Source organism: Anopheles funestus, chromosome 2RL (genome assembly GCF_943734845.2).
Source record: "Anopheles funestus chromosome 2RL, idAnoFuneDA-416_04, whole genome shotgun sequence".
Classification (NCBI taxonomy): domain Eukaryota; kingdom Metazoa; phylum Arthropoda; class Insecta; order Diptera; family Culicidae; genus Anopheles; species Anopheles funestus.
The window spans coordinates 101,723,470-101,744,531 of NC_064598.1; the positions used below are offsets into that span (position 1 = coordinate 101,723,470).

At 44.6% G+C, this 21,062-nt stretch overlaps 4 protein-coding genes across 5 annotated transcripts; 3 read left to right on the forward strand and 1 right to left on the reverse strand.

Moving 5' to 3' along the window:
• Window positions 1-646: 646 nt before the first annotated feature.
• Window positions 647-12,822, forward strand: LOC125775019 (uncharacterized). The gene is made up of 8 exons (XM_049445399.1): window positions 647-804; window positions 931-3,182; window positions 3,264-3,462; window positions 3,542-3,749; window positions 4,083-4,341; window positions 7,633-7,777; window positions 7,850-8,300; window positions 10,233-12,822. Exons 2-8 carry the CDS (start codon window positions 1,029-1,031, stop codon window positions 12,484-12,486), a joined length of 5,670 nt encoding a protein of 1,889 aa, XP_049301356.1. The 5' UTR covers window positions 647-804; window positions 931-1,028; the 3' UTR covers window positions 12,487-12,822.
• On the forward strand, window positions 4,360-8,572 carry LOC125761769 (uncharacterized). Of its 2 annotated transcripts, none has more exons than XM_049423228.1 (2): window positions 4,360-7,777; window positions 7,850-8,572. In XM_049423228.1, the coding sequence occupies exons 1-2, from the start codon at window positions 7,561-7,563 to the stop codon at window positions 8,305-8,307; spliced, it is 675 nt and encodes a 224-aa protein (XP_049279185.1). In that variant the 5' UTR covers window positions 4,360-7,560; the 3' UTR covers window positions 8,308-8,572. The 2 variants fall into 2 exon arrangements, with proteins under 2 accessions (XP_049279185.1, XP_049279186.1); XM_049423229.1 differs by having other exon boundaries at window positions 7,853-8,572.
• On the reverse strand, window positions 12,750-17,831 carry LOC125761759 (facilitated trehalose transporter Tret1-like). The gene is made up of 6 exons (XM_049423217.1): window positions 17,384-17,831; window positions 14,318-14,681; window positions 13,909-14,252; window positions 13,611-13,825; window positions 13,334-13,534; window positions 12,750-13,270 (listed from the first exon to the last, which is right to left on the reverse strand). Exons 1-6 carry the CDS (start codon window positions 17,469-17,471, stop codon window positions 13,040-13,042), a joined length of 1,443 nt encoding a protein of 480 aa, XP_049279174.1. The 5' UTR covers window positions 17,472-17,831; the 3' UTR covers window positions 12,750-13,039.
• Window positions 17,832-18,138: 307 nt separating this feature from the next.
• On the forward strand, window positions 18,139-20,411 carry LOC125761775 (ubiquitin-conjugating enzyme E2 2-like). The gene has a single exon (XM_049423236.1). The coding sequence runs from the start codon at window positions 19,583-19,585 to the stop codon at window positions 20,027-20,029; it is 447 nt and encodes a 148-aa protein (XP_049279193.1). The 5' UTR covers window positions 18,139-19,582; the 3' UTR covers window positions 20,030-20,411.
• The last annotated feature ends 651 nt before the right edge of the window (window positions 20,412-21,062 follow it).

Genomic DNA, 21,062 nt, shown 5'->3' on the forward strand with positions numbered 1-21,062 from the left:
TAATTATTCAATTGAAGCATCCTTATTAACATTGCGAATTTAAGTTATTTTTTGATTAACTAATTCATCGGAGAAAGGGTAAGTTGAAAAAAAAATAGAATGGACTGTGCACAAAAATTACGCATTTAGTCTTGATTCTACAGAAACCAATTAGAGCACTTAAAATTTAGTTCACCGTTCAGCGATTAAGGAGCATGTCAAGGCACGTGTGAAAGGTTTTGAGAAAAGGGAATATGGTGTTGAAATACAAATGCTTGGATGACATACATATATAAATCCCTTATTTATTTCCAGGCGCGTTATGTTCAGTTATGATTTAATTATTGAACCTACCGAAGAGTTTCCCAATGATTTTACATATTTACTAACTTTACAATTCCCATTTTTCCAAATTCTTCCTAGATATATATTTTTTTAAATTTCTATAGAGGTTTAAAAATGCATCGCAGTACGACAATGTTTTAATATTATTATGATTGGCAATAATATTTGATGTTTAATAAAAACTTATCAATAATCCTAAATGTTTATTTAATTAATTGGCGATGCAGAAATATTGCCAACGGTTTTCTTTCTGAAGTTTCAGTAATTTGAATTGGAACGATTGCGTTCTTGGATCCGTTCCTGTCCCGGAGTCATGGTTCATATTCGGTTCGAGCCATCACTACAAATTATATCTTCATTAAACGGTGGTGTGTGAAACTAGCTTATGAAGAAAAGGTTTAATTTCAGTGGTATAACGGTGAAGAAATTATAAAAAAAGTGTTTTTAACCAATGCTAATACTTTTTCCATGCTATTAACGGTAAGCTGTAGAACATTAGTGTAGAATATATATTGAATAAAGGTGAAATTAAGATGAGCCAGAAACGTTCTCAAAGTCGCCATCTTGGATTTTCATTTTTCGCTTCTGTGTGTATCCCTTATTTAGGCAAGCGTATTTGAGATACTTTTGGAAGTTTTCGAATCGTCCCCTAAAGCGGAATAACCCAGGTGACAACGTGTCGGTAGCATCATCGTACCCGTGCGATGCATGTAGGAGAAACAGTCGTAAGTAGGATTATGAACTCGCAAGATCAATCATTGAGCCAGCAAGCTGCTTGGATGGCAGCTGCCCAGGCAGTCCAACAGCAGACTGCTGTAGGTGGGGGATACTCGGGAGCGTACGGAATGAATCAACAACAGCAACAGCAACAACAGCAGCAGCAACAACAGCAACAACAACAACAACAACAATATGCCCAGTTTTATGCGCTGTACCAACAGTTGCAGTACAACAATTCCGGTGGTGGCATGCAGGGCCCTATGGGACCATCTGCTTTTGGTGCAGCAAATAGTAACAAGGGCGGTAACAATGTCGTTGGAAACATGAACAATTCATCGTCGGGATTTTCTGCTAATCCAATGTCGGATAATGGCAACGGCGGCGGAGGTATGGGATCGCCTGGCATCGGTATGACAGGCAACAAGTTTTTTAGCTCTCCTCAGCAACAACAACAACCTGGTAACGACTCAATGAGTTTTAATAAGCAGGCTCCGAGTCAGTTCGGTCCAATCCGTTTTAATATAAATAAACACCCTCAAAGAGTAAGTCCGATAGTTGCAAATAATCCGCTCGCACAAGCCAGCCAAATACACGCGCAGCAGCAGCAGCAACATATCCAACAGCAACAGCATCAGCAAATGATGGCCGCTTTTCAGAATCAGAGCGGCGGCCCTGGTGGTAAGAAGAAGCGTAAGAAAAATAAAAATAATGGTATGAACAATCAGCAGCATGGCAATGCAAATTCTGGTACTATTTTCATGAATGGTATTGGTTCTACGACCAATATTCCACCACTAATGCCAGCCGGGTCACTTCCGGTATCGCCGGGTAATGCAACCGCGAACTTTTCAACGCCGCCTCCCGATCTAAGCAAACCTCCTCCACCGCTTCCGTCTGTGCCTGCGATTCCCGGTGGAATTTCGCTTTTGCCCCAACCGCAGGCCCCAACGCCACCGGTTGTTGGTACTACGAAAAAGCCAGATCCTTTCCACAATCCAACCGATGATTGGCCGCAAAGTTTGAACAATTTTGTAGCAAGATGCTACGCTAAATGTAAGACCGATTTCGATAAAGATCAGATCGATATCTGTCTAAAGGGCCGAATTACGGCCGCGGCTAACAAAGGTGAATTGTGGACCAAAGACTGGGATAACGAGCCAGTACCGAGTGTGCACAGCGAGCGCAACCAGCAGGTACTGTTGCCGAACATGAACAGCAGCGTACTTGGAATGTCTTCCAACAAAGGCAAAATTGGTGGCATCACCCCATACCAGAGCCCGTTAGGTAACGTTAAGGGCGGTGGCCAGCAACTGCAGCAGCCATTTGGTGGGAAAAAGCAATCACCAAACGCTGGTCTATCGCCATCGCTCGGTACGAGGCTTGGTGTGAAGCCGGGAACTTCTGCGACAAGAAAAAATCGTCCCTCGCGTTCGCGGTCCCGATCGCCAAGTCGCTACAGTAGTAGCGGCAGTCGTAATCGTCGCAGCCGGTCATCTAGCGATGATTCACGATCACCGCGCCGTAAGAATCGCCGATCATCGAGCAGCAGCGATAACGACATCCGTACGACTTACTCGAGCAAATCCTCTGGCAAGAGTAATAACAAGCAACAGCAGCAGCAACAAAAACATAAAAACCAGAAAAATCAGAACAACAAAAACCAGCAAAACCAACGAAACAGTAAGTCGCACGGTGGTTTTTACTCTGAACACGGCCAAATGGGTGGTGCGGTGGAGGGTGATTTGGAGCAGTTAAAAAAGCGTGCCGCTCGGTTCAACAGTCAGGGTGGCAAGAAAGTACCGCCGGTCGTTGCCTCTAATATTGTGTCACCTTTCAATGGCGGTGGCAAAAAGGATCGTAGGCTAACTATGCCAACGGCGTCTCGCATTTTCATTGAAGATGCAGGCGATCGCGATAACGAGGATGATGAGGTAGATCTATTTGATCTACATATCGTCGGTACATGTAGAGATTTGGAAAAGAGTTTTCTACGCTTAACGAAGGCACCAGCCTCGTCCGAAGTGCGCCCGGTAGAAGTATTGCGCCATTCGCTGCAGAACGTCAAGAAGAGATGGGTCGAAAAGCAGGACTATTTTTATGCCTGCGATCAGCTAAAATCCATCAGGCAGGATTTAACGGTAAGCATTGCGTGCGATTGGTAAAGGGTCGGAGGAATCGTTTATCTGATTGTCGATTACCTGTTATTCGATCCTTTATAGGTACAAGGTATCCGAGATGCATTCACTGTGCAGGTATACGAAACTCATGCCCGAATCGCGATGGAGAAAGGTGACCATGAAGAATTTAATCAGTGTCAGACACAACTCAAAATGCTGTACACCGATGTGGGTGGAGAAAATCATCTTGAGTTTACCGCGTACCGTGTCCTGTACTACATCTTCACCAAAAACACTTTAGGTAATTCATATCATGTCGAAGTTGAAGGCAGTATTAATCGATCCAAGACATAATGCTTTCTTATTTCATTTACCTTCAGATTTGACCACCATTCTCAAATCTTTGACGGCAGTGGATAAGGAGAGTGATATAGTTGGGTTCGCGCTCCGACTTCGATCTGCCTGGGCTTTGAGTAATTATAGCACTTTCTTCAAGCTCTACCGAGAAGCACCATTGATGGCAGGTTATTTAATCGATTGGTTCATCGAGCGTGAACGCAAACTAGCACTCAAATCTATAATTAAAGCGTACGTATGCAAAATGGGAATCCCGGGGATGTTTTGGGTGGGAAATAGGGTAGGAAAACATATTGGGCCAGGTTTACAGGTGCTGCGACGGTGCGTTATATTTTGCCTTGCTTGATGGAATTTCTGGACTGCTGTGTACATCATTTTGTGAGAATCAGCATTTGACAATGTAGGCGCAATGGACAGAGCGGGAAACGGGTGGTCCTTCTGTGGAAGTTGTGGAACGATCATCTGTACTACTTCATAACATTTCTCTTAATCCTTTTAGCTTTATTTTTCTTTCGTAAAAGTCTTTAGCCAAATAATTCATTTAACAATTTCAATTGTGTTTAGTTATCGTCCCAATATACCGGTGGAAATGGTCAGCCAAACACTGGCTTTCGACAGCGAGGAAAAATGTTGCGAGTGGTTAGAGTCGTTAGAAATTATCATGGCAACTGTACCTGTGCTAGCGGCCAAATCAGCACCGGCGGAGGGATCTACGGAACCGACGGCAGAGTTAAACTCGAGCGGTTGTGCTGCTGCTGCTGCGGACTGTAAAAGTGTATCCAGTGCTATGAGACAAGTGATCGACTGCAAGCTATGCATGAACGTGCTGGCCAATTTCTAGTAACGCTCTCTAAGCAAGCGGAACAAACGCGTTCTATTTACTGGAATTCGGAAGTCATTCTACGCTCCGTTCCATTTATACATGCCAACGAGTTGATTTCGTTACTCGACCGCACAAGGTCCCGACAGGCGACGTGATAGATAGTATGGTTTTCCAAAGTACGAGCAAAACATACCCAAGGCACTTGTCTACAATTGCCTGCCTCTCCGTTCTTCATCGTCTTCCTTGAGTCGTGCTGAACAGCAGATTCTCGTGGCTCCCGCTCTGTGGCATAGTTTTGCTCGTTCAGAGCGTTACACATCGCAGAAAGTGAAACCAAGGAAGGAGGAAAATTTGTTTTAGAATTTTTCTCCTTTCGATGTCGCACAATAGCAGAAACATTGGATGAAAACCCATCTCAACATTAACCTGCCTTGATGTGGACCAGTGTGTAGTGCGTATAATATGTGAGTACAGTGCTTCGAGGCTCTGTGTGAGTGATGAATTAGCAATAACGGTGGTTCCAGTGATCCTGAAACGGACGTACTCTGATTGATAAGTAGAAATCATCGTGGATTTGAAAGTGGTTTGCCGAAATCGTCCCATTTTGTTGCCATTATGCCTGGTGAAATTACGTTTGTTGCAATGCGGTAGTAATGGCACATTCCAGAATTGCAATAGATTGCAATAACCAGAAGCAATCATCACGAAGCTACAGTAAGCTCGCTATTGCTACAATTAATAGCTTGACGATGTACGTTAAGCTACTGTCACTATGTGGAATCCGGAATCCGATATCCTCTATTATATGCCGGCAGCGATTACTCTTGAAGCATATGGTCGCGCAAATTCGTCAACACTACATTCCATAATTAGCGCTGTACTAACATATCTCGCATATCTCATTGTGAGCTGGGCGGAAAACACCCTGAATTTAAACGAAGCTCGGACGTAAGACACAAAGTCTCTATCAAAAAAAAAAAACAAACACCATCACCTTCAGTCTTAAAAGTGTACTCTTAGTGAATGGAGCGTTTCTAATACGACAGTGTGTGCCGAAGGAACCTTTATTGTTTATTTTTCTTCCGTTTCGTTTTAAAATGCGCCTCTCTGTGAAGTGCGAGAAGAAAACTCTGTGACGATTAGTGCAGTAAGATCATGCGATATGGAAAAGTTATATTGGCGACAACAAGAAAATCGCGTTTCTATTCTGATGCGCGGAACATGTCGAAACAAAGAACTGGAAAATTGGTGATTAACATATCGCAAACGGAATTACCAACCTTAGTCATTACGGAGCAAGGACGTGTCCACATTTAGTGTGTTTCTGCGTATTACGAATTGATCGCTGCTGATTTGGTGCGAGGTGCAAGAAGGAAATATTTTCAGGTTATTGCCAATTCCGAAGAAACGAATGGAAGATTTCCAAAAGCACACCATACGAAAGATCGCACCTACCGCATCCGAAGATCTGCATAAACATGCATGGTGGCGAATAACCACCGATTATGGGGGAAAATGTCCTTTATCCAAACAATCCATCCTGGGTGTTTTCCTTATAACCCTTATATGTTACTCCTGTCCAGCAACTCTAGAAAACATCCCGTCTTTCTCGATTGTTCGAGACGATCCCTTCCCACGATACATCCCATCCATAAGACTATGCTGACGTTATGACTATCAGTTGACCGAGTAGATGAAGCAACCAGTCCTTCATAGACTTCGTCGACGTGAAAGCATCGTTGTGTACATCACAGGATCATCGGCGCAAATAAGGGGAAACATTCTTCCATTGAGATATGCACAATAACATATCGTTGCAGTAATCGGCGTTATCATCGCACCATCGAACATCACGTGGAACCACGAACAACACAACATCAACTCATTCTGCGTATGTTCCGTATAATACTGTTAAACTGTTTTCTATTGCTCCACTTAGTACAAGAGCCAGTTGATGGCGGCCGAAGTGATCCCAATCAACTTCGATCCGTATTCGTTTTGTTGCATTGTTGATATGTGTGTATATATATATATATTATAATATAAAAAATACTGCTAGATAATATGTTTCGCGCTGTAAAAGATGTAAGTTTTCGTCATCCAGCTTGCAAGTATTCGTTACCGGCACCAGGGAAAGGATTTTTATCCTGATTTTAATGGGTCAATTCAAAATCCCTTCGTTGTGGATTCCACAATAGCTGTATTTGTATGAATTTGAATAAATAAAAAAATTAGTTTAAAAATAATATGTTCTTTGCATTGCCGCGTCATGATATCACAAAAAATACTGGCAAGGCTCGCCATTTGTTTGCATTTGCTGCAATTATACCCCTTTGTTGTAATTAGTGATGGCATTTCTTTTCGTCGTTTCAATCTTTGGGTATTGGAGAATATTCCGAGTATGTTGGGGTTATTTTGTCGTAATATTACCAACCTGTTCACGACAGAATCCGCACTGTGAAATGAAATTTTTTGACCCTATGAAAGAAAAGTAATCAGTACAATTAAAAAGAATCTTAGATGTTAAACTAAATCTTCAAAGTATTCAGACTGCTTATAAAAAGATCAATTACAAGGCAATGTTGGAATATTGTTTAGGGAAATCGCATTGTCTATCACTCCTATCAATTGATTCATTGCAGGACATCAGTAACGATAATATAGATACAATATGGTGAGGATGTTAGCATAAATAATGTAAAACTCAAAGTTTTTGTTTCGAATTTCCACGGCAGCAAATTTTCACCCGAATAAGAGAAAGAGAGAAGGAAGAGAAAACATAGGGGTTGAAAGTGAGAGATTGTTTACAAATCGTAGACGCAGACTGTCAAAAGTGTGCAGTAAGTTTGGCTCGGTTGGTTGAAGTGCAGCAGAGCAAAGTTAATCGCAACATTCGTTTATATGCTAATCCCGAGCGTGTTTCACCTTGCAAACGTGCTAAGAACATGTATCTAGTGCTAGAGGACACAGTAGTGGCAATTTATTAAGAATATTTCATTCAAAATGTCGCTGGTTGATAAAGAACTTACGCACAGGCAGAGTGTTGATAGCTGTGATCTGTTGTAATGAGGAAAAAGAAATAACTCGTATGAAAGCTGTCAAACTTGGCGAACTAAATTTATAAACCAATCCTAGCACTTTGCCTGCTGCTATCGTGTATAGTGAATGTTTGTTTGGCGTTAATTTGAGGAGATAACAAGTGCGTTTAGTGAACAAATAATGGAGCCCAACAATCGGCCGATCGCTGGTGAAGCGTACGAACGCAACACCATCTCGACAAACACATTCCAGATCTGGGAAACGACTGTGCGGTTGGCGCAGATTCAAACGCTCATCGATAAGCTTTGTCTCGCGACCTGTCCGGACGAGGCGATGATATGCTTCCTCCAGGAGACGGACGGCCAGTCCATGCTGGATATTATATCCGACGATGAAGGTTTGTTTGATCCTTGCTGCAGCTGCTGCATTCACATAACTCATTTGAATTGCCCTTTATATTTCCACCCAGAAGAAGACGATACAGAACCACAGCTACGCGGCAAGAGTTATCTCAAGCGAATGATTCAGGATATGTACACGCGGCCCCAGATGATCGGCACAGTAAAAATGATCCTGTACCACTGCCTGACGACAATGGCAGAAAAGCTAACGCAGGACATTAAGTTCCGCTCGGAAAATGCCGAATTCTTCGACGATCTTGAGCTGGTGTTAAGCCGCATGACTGATGAGGCGGCCGAAACTACCAAGCGCGAAATCATGCAGTACTTGTCGATTGCAAAGAAACGGCTAGCCAAACGGAAGCGGGTACGGGATCAGCAACAACACCAGGAGCAACGGCAGCAGCAACTACAGCACCAAGAACAGCAGGAACCTTCATCATCGTCGTCTCCCTCTTCTTCCTCCTCCTCTTCCTCGTCCACTACACCGACGCCTGACTGTAGAATTTCCCCGCCCTATGGGTCATAGGAAGCCACGGGTCAGTCGAAGACGATTGGCTGAATGAGTGGGGCACAATCCGTTTGCTTTCGGCTGGTTATTACAGCATTGAATCACGGATGGATTAGTTTAATTATTATTTATATTTGCTACCTTCTTGAATGGGAATGCAGCAATCGCCGATCGTGGTACCGAGACACGATGATGGCCAACTGTGTGAGTCCTCTAATGCGGAAGTTAATAAAATTATTATTTCGTTTACATGAATAAATCATATGTAGGTGCATTTTAAGAACTCTGGCTTCTACACAAAATCTGTTTTCTGATCCGAAGCTTATTTTACGAGCGCTGTTTCAACAAGGAAAGAAAAGGGGACGCTAGAGCTAGAGCTATTCGAGCTTAATCGTTTTAAATTATGCCAAAAGCGCTTAATACCTGTGCTTGGATGAAAATATTCATTCACAATCCTATGCGCGTTTTGGGTCTGTCATTCGATCTCAGAATAATATGCCTAGGTTGTCCACATTTATTGCATAAACGTTTTAAGCGTACCATTCCAGTCACATTCTCCTGAGGAAAAGGAAATCACTTGCGGACTATTGTTGCATCTAAAAGAGCATTCGAAATATGCATCAGAAGGAAAGATGCATTTGCATCTCTTGTGACAAAACATCAAATCTGTCAATTCGTTTAGGACGCACTGCGTTTGGGAATACTGGTCGGTGCATGCTCTCCAGTAATATATTTTTTGCATTTGTGCGATAATGAGGGGCACTGTTACTGTAAACACCGCTTCGAAAGATCCTTGCAACAACGGTAGTGAAAGAATGTTCGATCACATTTCATTTGGCGCTCTGCTTGCAGTGGGTACCATGTGCACCATGGAGCATACCTTCTGGAGATGTGCATTCGAGAAAGGTTATTTAACTTTAAACATTGTTTTGTTAACAAATAACAAGTTTTTGTGCTTTTGATAAAACATAGCTAAATTTAAAACAAACCGGGTAAATTGCAATTGCAAGCACTCCGCATTTTCCCCATGTTGGCTGAATTTATAGTATGACAGTTCCCCATTATAGCGGTTTTGATGACAGCTTCAAATTTCAATACTGAGACGAATATCTCAGTTGCCGCTTGCACAAGTGAGTTTGTATATAGTCTCACTATGGCGAACTGTTCAAGTGAGTAACATGTTGATTGGTGAGAAAGTCTCGCTCATCAGCGTGAATTAGTGTTGGGCGATTCACCCGCCCTTTTTGGTATTTAGAGAACCACGAAACAGTTATTGCGAGATGATGCCAGTAGATATTTGCTTATGCATTCCGTTTTTCGACACTTACAAATAGAGATATTCCTATAGTTTCATGGCCCACCATTCCGCCTCTCACGCCGTATGTCTCGTATAATAATCGGTAGGTATTTTGCTTTTCGTTGTCGTTGATTTTATATTTTTTTTTTTCGTTAACGTTATATTGGTTTAGAGTCAGATTCTGTGTTATATTACCATTTTGTCACAGTCTCATTCCAATCTCTCATGACCTTTGCGAGTTCACTCGATGGCTCGTTGCTTGGGTAGTCGTTTCGTATGACCACGGCTTTATAACGTCAACGATTTCCAAATTATTTGTTGTCAACAAAATTGTAGAGCTCTTCGTTATTAGTTTACCAAATTATCAATGATTTCGTAGTTCTTTTTGGTCCGTATGTCACCATCTGGTCCTTCTCAGTACTCCGGTCCTGCCAGAGAACGGAATCATCCTCACGATGCGTAGCTAGGACGCGAAGCTTAGTGTAGGGTACGGAAAATATAAACAAACACCGGCACTGGCGTCTTCCACTGCGATGGAATACAACAATAGCTACAACAAACCGTAGTAAGTAAAATCCTGACCGTTGGTATGCAGCGTGAAGATGTGTGCAAGACGATGCTTTAGCTTATCGTCTTCCAATTTTAGCTGTGGCGTCATTTCTCAGCCTATTCCGCCCTCCGGCGGCTCTGGTTTCTTCCCGGGAAATGATACGGCATCGACGTTCCTTAAAGTACCCAACCCACCGTACATCAAGCAGGAGTCGGGTACAGTGGGCAGTGAGACGATGATCGTTGGTGGTACCGTCACACCGCCCGTAAACTACAGCCAGAATCAGCACTACGCGACCGAGTATGGTGAAACGGTTGATGTGGAGAAACCCCTATTCTATCGGAAACCGTTCGACATGCCTTACCTGTCGAATCCGTACATGCAACCTCATCCGCAGCAATTTGCCCAACATTCGCTTCCACACATTGTTTCACACCCTAACCACCATCATGTGACGCACGTGCAACACCAACAGCAACAACATCTTCCACCACCTGCTCCGACAGTGTCATCCGATATGCATTCGCCACAGCTAATTGTAACAGAGCATGTGCAACGACAGCAACATCCAACAAACTTCCACGAGTATTTTGATCAATCGGATCCTTCCTCAATGGAACCATATGCTTACGTTCTGCAAAAGCCCGCCGTATCGATGTTGAACACGGAAACGCCGTCGTCGATGCTTTCTACCTCGTTTTCCGCAGCCCCAGCCGAGGCACGATCACCGTACGATATTGGTGAAGCACCCGAACCGGCCTGCTTTAAATGTGAAAGCTGTCCGAAAACGTTCGACACAATGGTGAAGCTAGAAAAGCACAACAAAACACATCTGTCGAACGGTGGCCAACAGGATTTCAAATGCCGGATGTGTGAAAAAACCTTTCGCACCAGAAGTACACTGATCTGTCACGAAAAGGTGCACGGTGAGAACGGAGTGGATAACACCTTTTCGTGTGTGGAGTGCGGCAAAGTGTTTGCGACTGCCGAAAAGCTGCAAGTTCACCGCCGTTTACACACGGGAGAAAAGCCTTATCAGTGCAAGGTGTGCCTCAAGCACTTTAACCATCAATCCAACTTGATCGTACACTCGCGCATTCACGAGAAGGTAAAGAAAGCGCTCAAATGTGCTCGTTGCAGTAAGGTGCTGGATAATGAGGAGCGTTTGGCCATCCATATGCGGTTGCATACGGGTGAAAAGCCGTACAAATGTTCGTACTGTGATAAGCGTTTCAATCACAAAAGTACGGTCAGTACGCACGAAAAGGCGGCACACATAGCGGCCAACTCGTTCAAGTGCGAACGGTGCCATAAGACGTTCAATCAAAAGTGCCAGCTGCAGTACCATGAGAAGCTGCAGGAGGAGCATACGATCGCGTGCGCCCACTGTGAGAAGGTATTCTGTTACAAGGCCAGCCACAAGGAGCACATGTTTAAGGTACATTTTCCACGTCCGAAAAAGGAACTGAAGAAGGAACAGGCGAGTGATGACAGAACGGGTGGTGTTGAGGATAGTGGTGTTGGTGGTGGTGGCGGCGGGACAAGCTCAAGCACTGGGAATGGCAATCAGGGAAGGAACAAGTTCAAATGCAACGTATGTGACCGTCGGTTTTATTACAAACGTGCACTGGAAGTGCATATGGGTGTACATGACGCTTCGCTGGACGTAAACGTGCTGTACTTTTCGTGCAACTACTGTCCGGAAACGTTCACCGAGGAGGATTCGCTGCAGACACATGAAGCCAAACACGTTGCCGCCGGGACGACCGACTTCCTGCAGAATATGAGGGAACTGGAACAGTCGGAAAATCCTGCCAACGGGCAGGTCGATGGTGGTTTTCGGTGCCCGTTATGCTTTAAGCGTTTCGAGGATCAACACACATTGCGCGATCACCACAAAACGCACCTTTGCTCGTACCCTGACTGTACCAAGTGTGGACCAGCGCATAGCGATGAGTTCGATCTTACGCGCAGTACGTACGATGCTAGTGATGACACGCGTGAAACGGTATGCAACATTTGCCACCGTCAATTGCCAACTTTCGAGCAATTTCAGAACCACTTCCATTACCATACGTCCCGTGTACCGTTCTACTGCTATCACTGTCGGGAGGAGTTTACGGACAAGCGGGAACTGTACAACCACTCGAGGACGCATGCACCGCGTGAACCGGAATCGTATACGTGCGAGGTATGCGCGAAGGTGTTCTCGACCAAGGGCAATTTTAAGCGGCATTTAAAATCTCACGAAACGGTACGCGCATTCGCGTGCGATCGTTGTTCCAAGCAGTACGACTACAAGAGCGCACTAGAGGTGCATCTGAAGCGATCACACGGTATCGAACTGTAAATTCGAGTTAGTCGGATATGTTCAGCCCATTGCTTCATCTTCCAGGGGAGCCCAGATCGTGTAGGTCTTTACCGACCGATACCAATTTCCATGCGGACCGTTCCTCGTAACAAAGACCAACTATCTAGGCTTGGAGGTAAAAATAAGAGTAGTAAGCCAGTTATTGCACGCATGGCCTAGCAGGTCGTTAGGTTAGGAAGTAACTTCTTCCCGCTACAGACGTTGCCGAACGTTACATAATTGCAGAGAAAATGGGCAATATATTTTGCAATGGTACCATTACTGTTTTATTATTAAATCGCTGAATAAAACAATTCCCCGCATCGGGATTTATAATTTTTAGTTTTCTATGTTTCTCTCACTAGTGTGTGTGTCTATGTGTATATAGAGCAAATTTACCTAACAAATGCTTCTGAAAAATATGTACAGCATACGGTATTTCTATAAATAATAACGTTTGGGATATGTAAATACTATATATACAACACGGTTTGCATTGTCCCAAACACATCAAACGTGCATACTTGACTCAGCCGAGGGGAGGGATCCTCCTTTAGCTCTTAATGTTGTTCTCCATTGCGTGTATGATCTGTTCTATGCTGCGTCCGCGCGTTTCCGGTATAAAGATGGCATTGAAGAGACCGGCCGATAGGCAGACGGCACTGAACACCCACATGCAACCGTGCAGCCCAATCAGTTCGACCATTACTGGGAAATATTTCACCACAAGGAAGCTGATTGTCCATAGGAACGCCGTACAGAGTGATCCTCCGAGACTACGCACCTGTGGACGAGATTGTTTTGTTTTATTTAAAGTTTACCAAACCGGTCGAAGCTTTTGTCCTACCTTCGGTGGCAGAATCTCGGATAGAATAACAAATGTTAGCGGTAGCAGACCGACGGATGCGATGAATATGACAAACGATAGACTAGCGACCGGTATCCAGTTGATCGCACTGACGTCCACGTGCTGACTCTTCAGATAACCATGCGTACCCATCGCAAATAGCCCGATCGCAGCAAAAAAGCTCGTTGCGATGTACACATGCTGAAAGTAAAGTTTATGCAAATGTGAGTCACAACCACAGTTTGCGTTATTTTTTTCTCCCATCGACGTGAATTACCTTCCTCTGGCAACGATCAACGATAATGGTCGATCCGTACGAGCCGATAATCTGTATGGCGCCCACCACGATGGCGGCCATGTTGGGATCAAGATCGGAGCCCGAGTCGGCGAAAATCTGGGCAGTATAGTTGATCAGGGCGAAGCATCCGGAAAGCTGATTCAACGACACCAACACCAATCCAATTAAAAGGGCTTTACGTGCTGATTGTGGGGCTGTTGGGATGAAGAGAAGGATGGGTCGTGTTTGAGAATGCTTGAGAATTACTCGCATTAAGCAAACGCTCAGGTTCGCTTACCGAAATCAGCCAAGGAAATGCTGCTCTGTTCCGTACTGTCCTTCTCACCGGATACCTGTACCAAAAGGCCATCCATCTCCGATCGCAGCATCTCCAGATGATCGGGCGTGGAGGTGTAACCACGCAGGTATTTCAGCGAGCTTTCCGCATCTCTCACACGGTTGCGACGAATAAGGTACTGTGGCGTTTCGGGGAACTGTACAAAGAGCGCCAAAAAGACGATTGGCAGCGAGAACAGAATGTACGCCGTCAGGTGGTAGGAAAGGTAGCTGCCCATTACGAATGATACCAGCGTACCAATGTTGAGGAAGAGAATGAACAAAGATCCAAGCGTACCGCGTATCCTGTTGGTACAATCGGTAAAGGTTTAGTGTTTCCTTTTTTTGTTTCGGTCCGCATTCAACCTTACCTATCTTCAGCAATCTCGGTAATGTACATGGGCACGAGTAAAAACACGCCAGCTGCAGCAAGTCCTGCCAGAAGTCGAGCTACGTACAACACTTCCACCGTGGTACCGAACGCGACACATGCCCAGAAACCGACCAGTGGCATCGCTGTCGCCAGCAGTGACGCCTTACGGCCGAACTTCTCCGCAGTCCAGCCAAACAGAAAAGTTCCACCGAATGCACCGATGCAAAGTAGCGATGCAATCCAGGTCGCCTGGACATCCGTAACGGGGCCATGTTCCAGCGGTGAGTCGGCCGAAATCAGCAAGGGTAGAAACGGGGACAACCAACCGATGGTCGTGCCCAGCGACAGCGAGATGATGTTGGCTGTTGGAACGAAAGCGATTAGGCGAAAGGTAAATGCATCAGACCGGTAAGATAAGTCGGCGGGCGTTCATCGCGATGATAAACAATGGGCACTGTTAATGGAAACCTTCACCGAGTCCATCCTCAGCGATTATCACTCAGACAACACCTGGTGACGAAATGAATGTTTATCTCTGCAACTAACCGGCTGCTCTTGGAAGAGCTAGTGTTAAAAATAACATTCATGCACTTGCCCTTTCCAACGGTTAGTGACGGTATGTGTTTCAAATGCAGCTAGAGTTCCACTTGCCAACGGATTCGGGCTGAGCAAAAACAACACAACATTCTCTGTCCGAACGTGGCAGCAACTTCTGGTGCGATCGTAATCTAATGGTTCGACTGATTGGTCGTTCCGGTTCAGGGAGCGTGTAGCTGCGGTTAATCACACTCGATGTGACTATTTATCTAGCCGCCAGCTAAGGTCACAAATTATCACTGAAGGTAGACCATACACTGCCCACACCCGTCTGATTCGTTTCGGGATATAACCGTAGCTGGAGGTGAAGTGGTTGTGGCGCACGTCCTTCGATTTGATCTTCAAGATAATTCCCACACGGCAAGCGGTCCGTATTGAACCGATTGGAGGTTAGGATTGCTCGGTAAACAACGGTGTTTAGTTTGATATGGATGAATTGAAGTATGTGCGTACTATCAATCGTATTGGGGGCCCCGTTTTCAAGTACAATGCGAGCTTGAACGCAGTGCAGCTCGGAGGTGGATAAAGAGATGATCTCAAACTAATTACGATCACAAAGATCATATCGCCCGGAGCATTAGAATATTTTACCAGCAAAGTAATATGACTCATACGGTACCGTGTAGTATGTGTTAAGTCTTCTCCACATTTTCCATATCTTATCGACGTGGAGTGACAATCGACAACTTGTCTTGTCTACTTGTGATCACTATCACTCTAATGGATACGCATAAACGGATGCTGCTTCATACGAAATATCTGACAGACTTCCACCAAATACAGAGGGGTAGGGGATACAATTCGTTTTGTATTACGGTAACAAAACACACACACAGACATAAACACCTATAAAACATGAAAAATTACACATCGAACAATCTATCGGATATCAAACGGAAGCTTCCAAAAAATGGTGCATTGAATGCTGTAGCATTGTGTTACCACTTAATGCTGGTTAATAAATACTACATTTGTTTACTGTGTTGGCGTTTAGAAACTGCACTTTTCACTGCATATTGTTTTTGGCCGGTTTGCAGTGAGTGACTCATTGTTACGTATTTTAGCTGCAAGACATTGCGCTATTGATCACTATTAGTCACACCGTGTCTTGAACGAACTGTCCTGATCGTCCCATGTTGTATTAATCGTTTTACATAAAGCAGAGTATTCAGAAGGCTTCTCCAAAGTGATTCCCTACCGGCACAAGCCTTATGCTCTAGCTTCGATAAAAATCGGTTCCGGAAGCCCGATAACATGGCACGCATCGTTCCCAGCACTGACGTCGCGAATCTTCGCTATATCCCGATGCAAACAGAACTTCACCAGGGGGTTGTTTCTTGTTGTGTTATCTTCTGGGCGGGACCTGCAAACTGCAGCTTCCGAAGGTGACTGACTGACTCGGTTGCTAGGGACGGTAGGTTGCTAGTCCATACATTTCACCATTGGAGCTAAAGAAGCTGGATGCGTGCTTCATAACAGCACATGAGTAAATAAAGGTAAGGCAAAAGAGAAGGCAAAAAGAAAACGTACAACGTTCTGTAAAGTCCCCGTAACCAAACAGAGGATTAACAACAAACCAAACAAAATGGATCTCATTGTACGGTTGCTGATGAAAATAGGCATGAATTGGTACGGTACGGATTGTTGTGGTGGTATTGATTCATACTATCACCTGGCCGGTGATGACGATGCACCGAGACACTCCCCCCGTGTGTGACCTTCCTTGCGACAAGGATATCGGTTGTGTTGGAAGAGAAACGGAATTTTCCAAACGCAAGGTTCCGCAACCAACCGAAACAGTACTCATCGTACTGGGAATTTGGGCTTACGAAAGCCAAACAAGATGTCCCACAGACACTGCAAATAGAGTCAGCTTTTAATCCGCCACACTTCTTCAAATACTCTCAACCGGCATCCTGTTCGCTAGTAATGCTTTGCATTAGTTCTAACTGTGCGGTTTTAGGCGATGAACGTTTGTTTTCATGCGCTCCATTGTTTGCCAGTGATACTACCAACGGCAGCTACAGCTACTGAAGATCATCGCCAACACACGGATGGGAAACGATCGCGATCGCGAGCGCCATTGTGAGAAGATGAGCAGAATTTTCAGGGTGTGAGAAAAAGTGGATGAATACGTGCACGTGGCACACGCGTGCGTTGCGTTTGCGGTGTGATGAGGTTCCGGTAGGTAAGGTAAGTTCTATACTATTATTATAGATTTAACCGTCGATTGTATTGCAGTCGTCGCTACGAGGGACGGGCAAGGTGTACGTCAACATTGAACTTGGAACATTCAGACGAAATTGATAATCTTCACACAGAGACACGCACACAAACAAGCATGGACACCGGTAGGGTTTTAGTGTTGTTTGTTGTTTTTGTTTGTTTCAAATACACGTAACGTCGAATTTGGATAAACTAATAGCTAGTGTCTGGTACATTCCAAAACCAACGCAACGATAATTACCCGCGATCGCGGCCAAATAAAGCTTGACTATCTTCCGGTCTGGTTTAATCGTGCCGGATCCGACTGTCGATTGCTTTTCGGCCGTCATGTTGAAGTCCTATTTGAAAGCACAACACTGGCTATTTAATTAAAAAAAAAAAACAAAAACACACACACACACACACACTGAGTTTCTGTTTTTGGTAAACTTTTTCGCAACCCCAAACACGTGAATTTTAATTTTCCTTCCCAAAACACGTGCTTTCGATGATCCGCACGCCAGCAAACTTTTCCTTAACGATCGATCAACAGCGCCACCTTTTGAGCGGGATCGCGTTCACTATTATACACTCAGTGCACCGCAAATAACACATCGGCAAGAAACAGGGCAGGAAAAAGTGGAACCGCTTCGTAGGACAGAGGTGGCTGTTGCTCGTTTGGAAGACTGACGGCGAATGCGATTTGTAGCGCCGCGTCCAGCTAGTATGCTATTCTCTGCGTGTGACTACTTCCGTCCTCCTCCTCGCGCCTCACACCTGTGGCAGTGTTTTTGTGTACGGACGCGGTAGCGTAACACCTCCACCCCGGGCCAGCGGTATGAATTCCGATTGATGCCGCTTATTTGATGGTGGACGCTATCACCGCTCATCAATGCAGCGTGTTTAAGACGTGTGTGTGTGTGATTCGGAAGATTGATCCCCTACCACTGCACTATCATCTCCCTGATAGTGATTCTCCTTATTTGTCTGCAAAGGAAAGGGCAAACCCCGGTAGAACGGGAGGGTGTTGATGATGTGACATCTGGATATAACGAGATTTAGTAGCGCACGGCGTGTTTATCAGCCGGCCGCTGAACTCTATGGGAAATCTTACTGGCCCCGCAGAAGGTTAAGGGAGCCGTTGAATGTGTGTAGTTACGCTTAGATCTCTCCGTTTGCGTAGAAGGGCCAATGGCCGTGCTTGACCGTGCAAAGTACCTGCGTTTGTGGCTCCTCCAGTGATCTGGCAAGTGAAAGAAGTATTAACTAAACGACACAATTGTGGGATATGTACATACATATATAGGTATATGGATACATTTAAATAAGACACCACTTATTCCACACTTTGCGTATCAGTCGGCCACAAAGGTTTGTGACGTAGATTTCATCTAATGGCCACTTAGTTCCTTCTCGGATCGGTGTGTACGGAAGTGTGATGTAAATTGGCGTTACCGCAAACAAGATGTGTTTGTATTTGAAGGACACGATCATTCAGTGCCTTCAAGTATTATCCCCTTCTTACGGTCTATTTTGCCAAGGTTAACCTTTTGCCAAATTCTGACCGTCAGACGCTGCTGCAACCGATATGAAACATACCGTACCGTAAGGGAGTATATACCCTTCCAAAACAATGCACGAGCAGGGAGAGGGCAACAAAAAGCGAAACCGTTTGAAGAACATTTGAATAGAACAAATTGAAAGCAATTCATACCAGCAGTACGCAAATAGCAGCCATAGACGCCAATTATCATATTAGAAGCTTATATAAAAACGCTTACCAGTGTGCCATGGAGTGTGAAGCGCGATTGTTGGCGGATGAAACGAACGCGAATAGCTTTTTACTTATTTTTACACAGCGTTCTTAACAGCTTCTAGCGTTTAGTGTTTGCAACGGTGAGCATTATTAATTTTAATGAGTGAATATTTGTTGATTGAATAGTGTCGCCTGCGATGAATTATCGGGACCGTGTGTGTATATTGTTTTCAAAATTTTACATACACAACAAAGTCAGCATGCCGATCGATGTATCTACGTATGTATCGTATCGTATCTACGGAAAACATAAACAATTCAATGCAATTTAAAAAAAATAGTAATCCAAAACGTCACGAGACAGGAGAAGATTGACAGGACTACTGGTACTGCTGCGAAAACGACCATTTTAAGTGAATTCATTGAGGTGGTGAAGAAACTCTGCACACAGCAACACGAGATGCTGGAAATTTCATTTGGTAATTGCCACAGAACAGTCTGTTGCAAAAGCCCAACGGAAAGCATATCCGGTGAGATTGGAAACGAAGGAAGATTGCGTGTGGTTGAGCCAAGTTCGTTTTCCGGTGTGAAATAGTGTTCGGGGAGTCATAGGACAATAGACCGCCAGAGAAAAAGAGCGACAACTAGGAATCAACAAATTGGCACGTGGGCCTTTGTGTGTGTACGTGGAGTGGATAAGAGCATATGATGGCAAATAAAAGAATTAAAAAGGAATTAGAAGATTTGCGCAAGGACCCACCATCACAATGTTCAGCCGCTCCTGTCGGTGATGATTTGTTCCACTGGAGAGCAACTATCATGGGCCCGCCAGAGAGTCCCTACCAAGGAGGTCTCTTTTCCTTAACAATACGTCTGCCCATCGACTACCCATTCAAACCACCAAATGTGGCTTTTACGACACGTATATACCATCCAAACATAAACAGCAAAGGGGCGATCTGTCTGAACATTTTGAAATCTCAATGGTCTCCCGCTCTGACAATTGCGAAGCTGTTGCTGTCCATCTGCTCCCTGCTGTGTGACCCCAATCCCGACGACCCGCTGGTGCCAGAAATCGCCAAAGTGTATAAAACCGATCGAAAAATGTACGATACGCTGGCTCGGGAATGGACAACAAGGTTTGCTATGTGATGCGTTCCAGACAAAATTCGCCGCGCAACAAATCCGGGAACATAGCAATACGGTCAGGCCGTTCTTTATGAATAAGAAAAAAATCCGGTAACAAACGCATCAACCAGTAAAGATGCAGGATGAAGCAGACGCGGTATCGAGGGAGTTGACATCATCAAAATTTGCTGTAACATCAGACTTGTGCTTGCAGTAACACAAACAGCAACAGCAGCAGCAGCAGCAACAAAATAACAGGAATGGTCCGTACTTCTCTAACGAATTGGCGAGGAATGCGGATGGGTTAAAGGGCGAGGGCAATGGAAAGAACTTTTGCGTCCATTGAATGTCCCAGTGTGCTAAAATAATAAAAATTGGACCTCAAGAAGAGATCAAAAAACGTAAATCGCCTGAATACTTAGTAAAGTTAATCTCAATTGCCATTTGACACCTATCTGGGAATGTAATTGTTGTTCTACTTACAATTGCCAATTACTATTGCCATTCTCACTGAAGCTGATATCAACCATAAACGGGTTAGTAGGTCGTGGGGTCTAAGATACTCCTTCTTAACAATTGTACGCACCTTATTACTGAAGGGCCTCGGAGCCAACCTGTAATTAGCCGCTTTACTAATCGAAACCACAGCTACCCTCGTCGGTGCATCGTTTGACCGAGACACTGAAATTTCAAAATAAAACCGCATCACACCCGTATTCGAAGTCCTTCGAAGGATTGTCCCCTAAATTGGCTGGTTTCGTGGCATTGTGTGCGTTGATTGGACCATTGAAAGAAAGATTAGCGTTGCCGTTCGGTATTGCGACGTTCCTTTACCTAACGCAGGTTGGAAAGAATGGTACGTGAACCACGCCATCGACAATGATGACATCCTTCCAGCTGGTAATTGCGCCAACGGGTCGCGCAGAGACATGAATTGGCAGTAAATGTAGGTGTAGCGGTGCGCGTTTGCTTGAATTTAATCAACGTACGTTTCGTAGCGTGCTATAAAAAGCGTGACGTATTAAGTACCCCGGCGTTCGAACCGGCATAAAGCACC

What these genes read in the sequence shown, in the direction of transcription:
- LOC125761775 (XM_049423236.1), top strand. Translation starts at nt 19,583, where the DNA reads ATGATGGCAAATAAAAGAATTAAAAAGGAATTAGAAGATTTGCGCAAG.
- LOC125775019 (XM_049445399.1), top strand. Translation starts at nt 1,029, where the DNA reads ATGCATGTAGGAGAAACAGTCGTAAGTAGGATTATGAACTCGCAAGAT. An exon ending in CCATCAGGCAGGATTTAACG is followed by an intron (nt 3,183 to 3,263) that starts GTAAGCATTGCG and finishes GATCCTTTATAG; the next exon opens with GTACAAGGTATCCGAGATGC. An exon ending in TATTATATCCGACGATGAAG is followed by an intron (nt 7,778 to 7,849) that starts GTTTGTTTGATC and finishes ATTTCCACCCAG; the next exon opens with AAGAAGACGATACAGAACCA.
- LOC125761769 (XM_049423228.1), top strand. Translation starts at nt 7,561, where the DNA reads ATGGAGCCCAACAATCGGCCGATCGCTGGTGAAGCGTACGAACGCAAC. An exon ending in TATTATATCCGACGATGAAG is followed by an intron (nt 7,778 to 7,849) that starts GTTTGTTTGATC and finishes ATTTCCACCCAG; the next exon opens with AAGAAGACGATACAGAACCA.
- LOC125761759 (XM_049423217.1), bottom strand. Translation starts at nt 17,471, where the DNA reads ATGACGGCCGAAAAGCAATCGACAGTCGGATCCGGCACGATTAAACCA. An exon ending in ACCGAGATTGCTGAAGATAG is followed by an intron (nt 14,253 to 14,317) that starts GTAAGGTTGAAT and finishes TTGTACCAACAG; the next exon opens with GATACGCGGTACGCTTGGAT. An exon ending in CCGAGATTCTGCCACCGAAG is followed by an intron (nt 13,271 to 13,333) that starts GTAGGACAAAAG and finishes TCTCGTCCACAG; the next exon opens with GTGCGTAGTCTCGGAGGATC.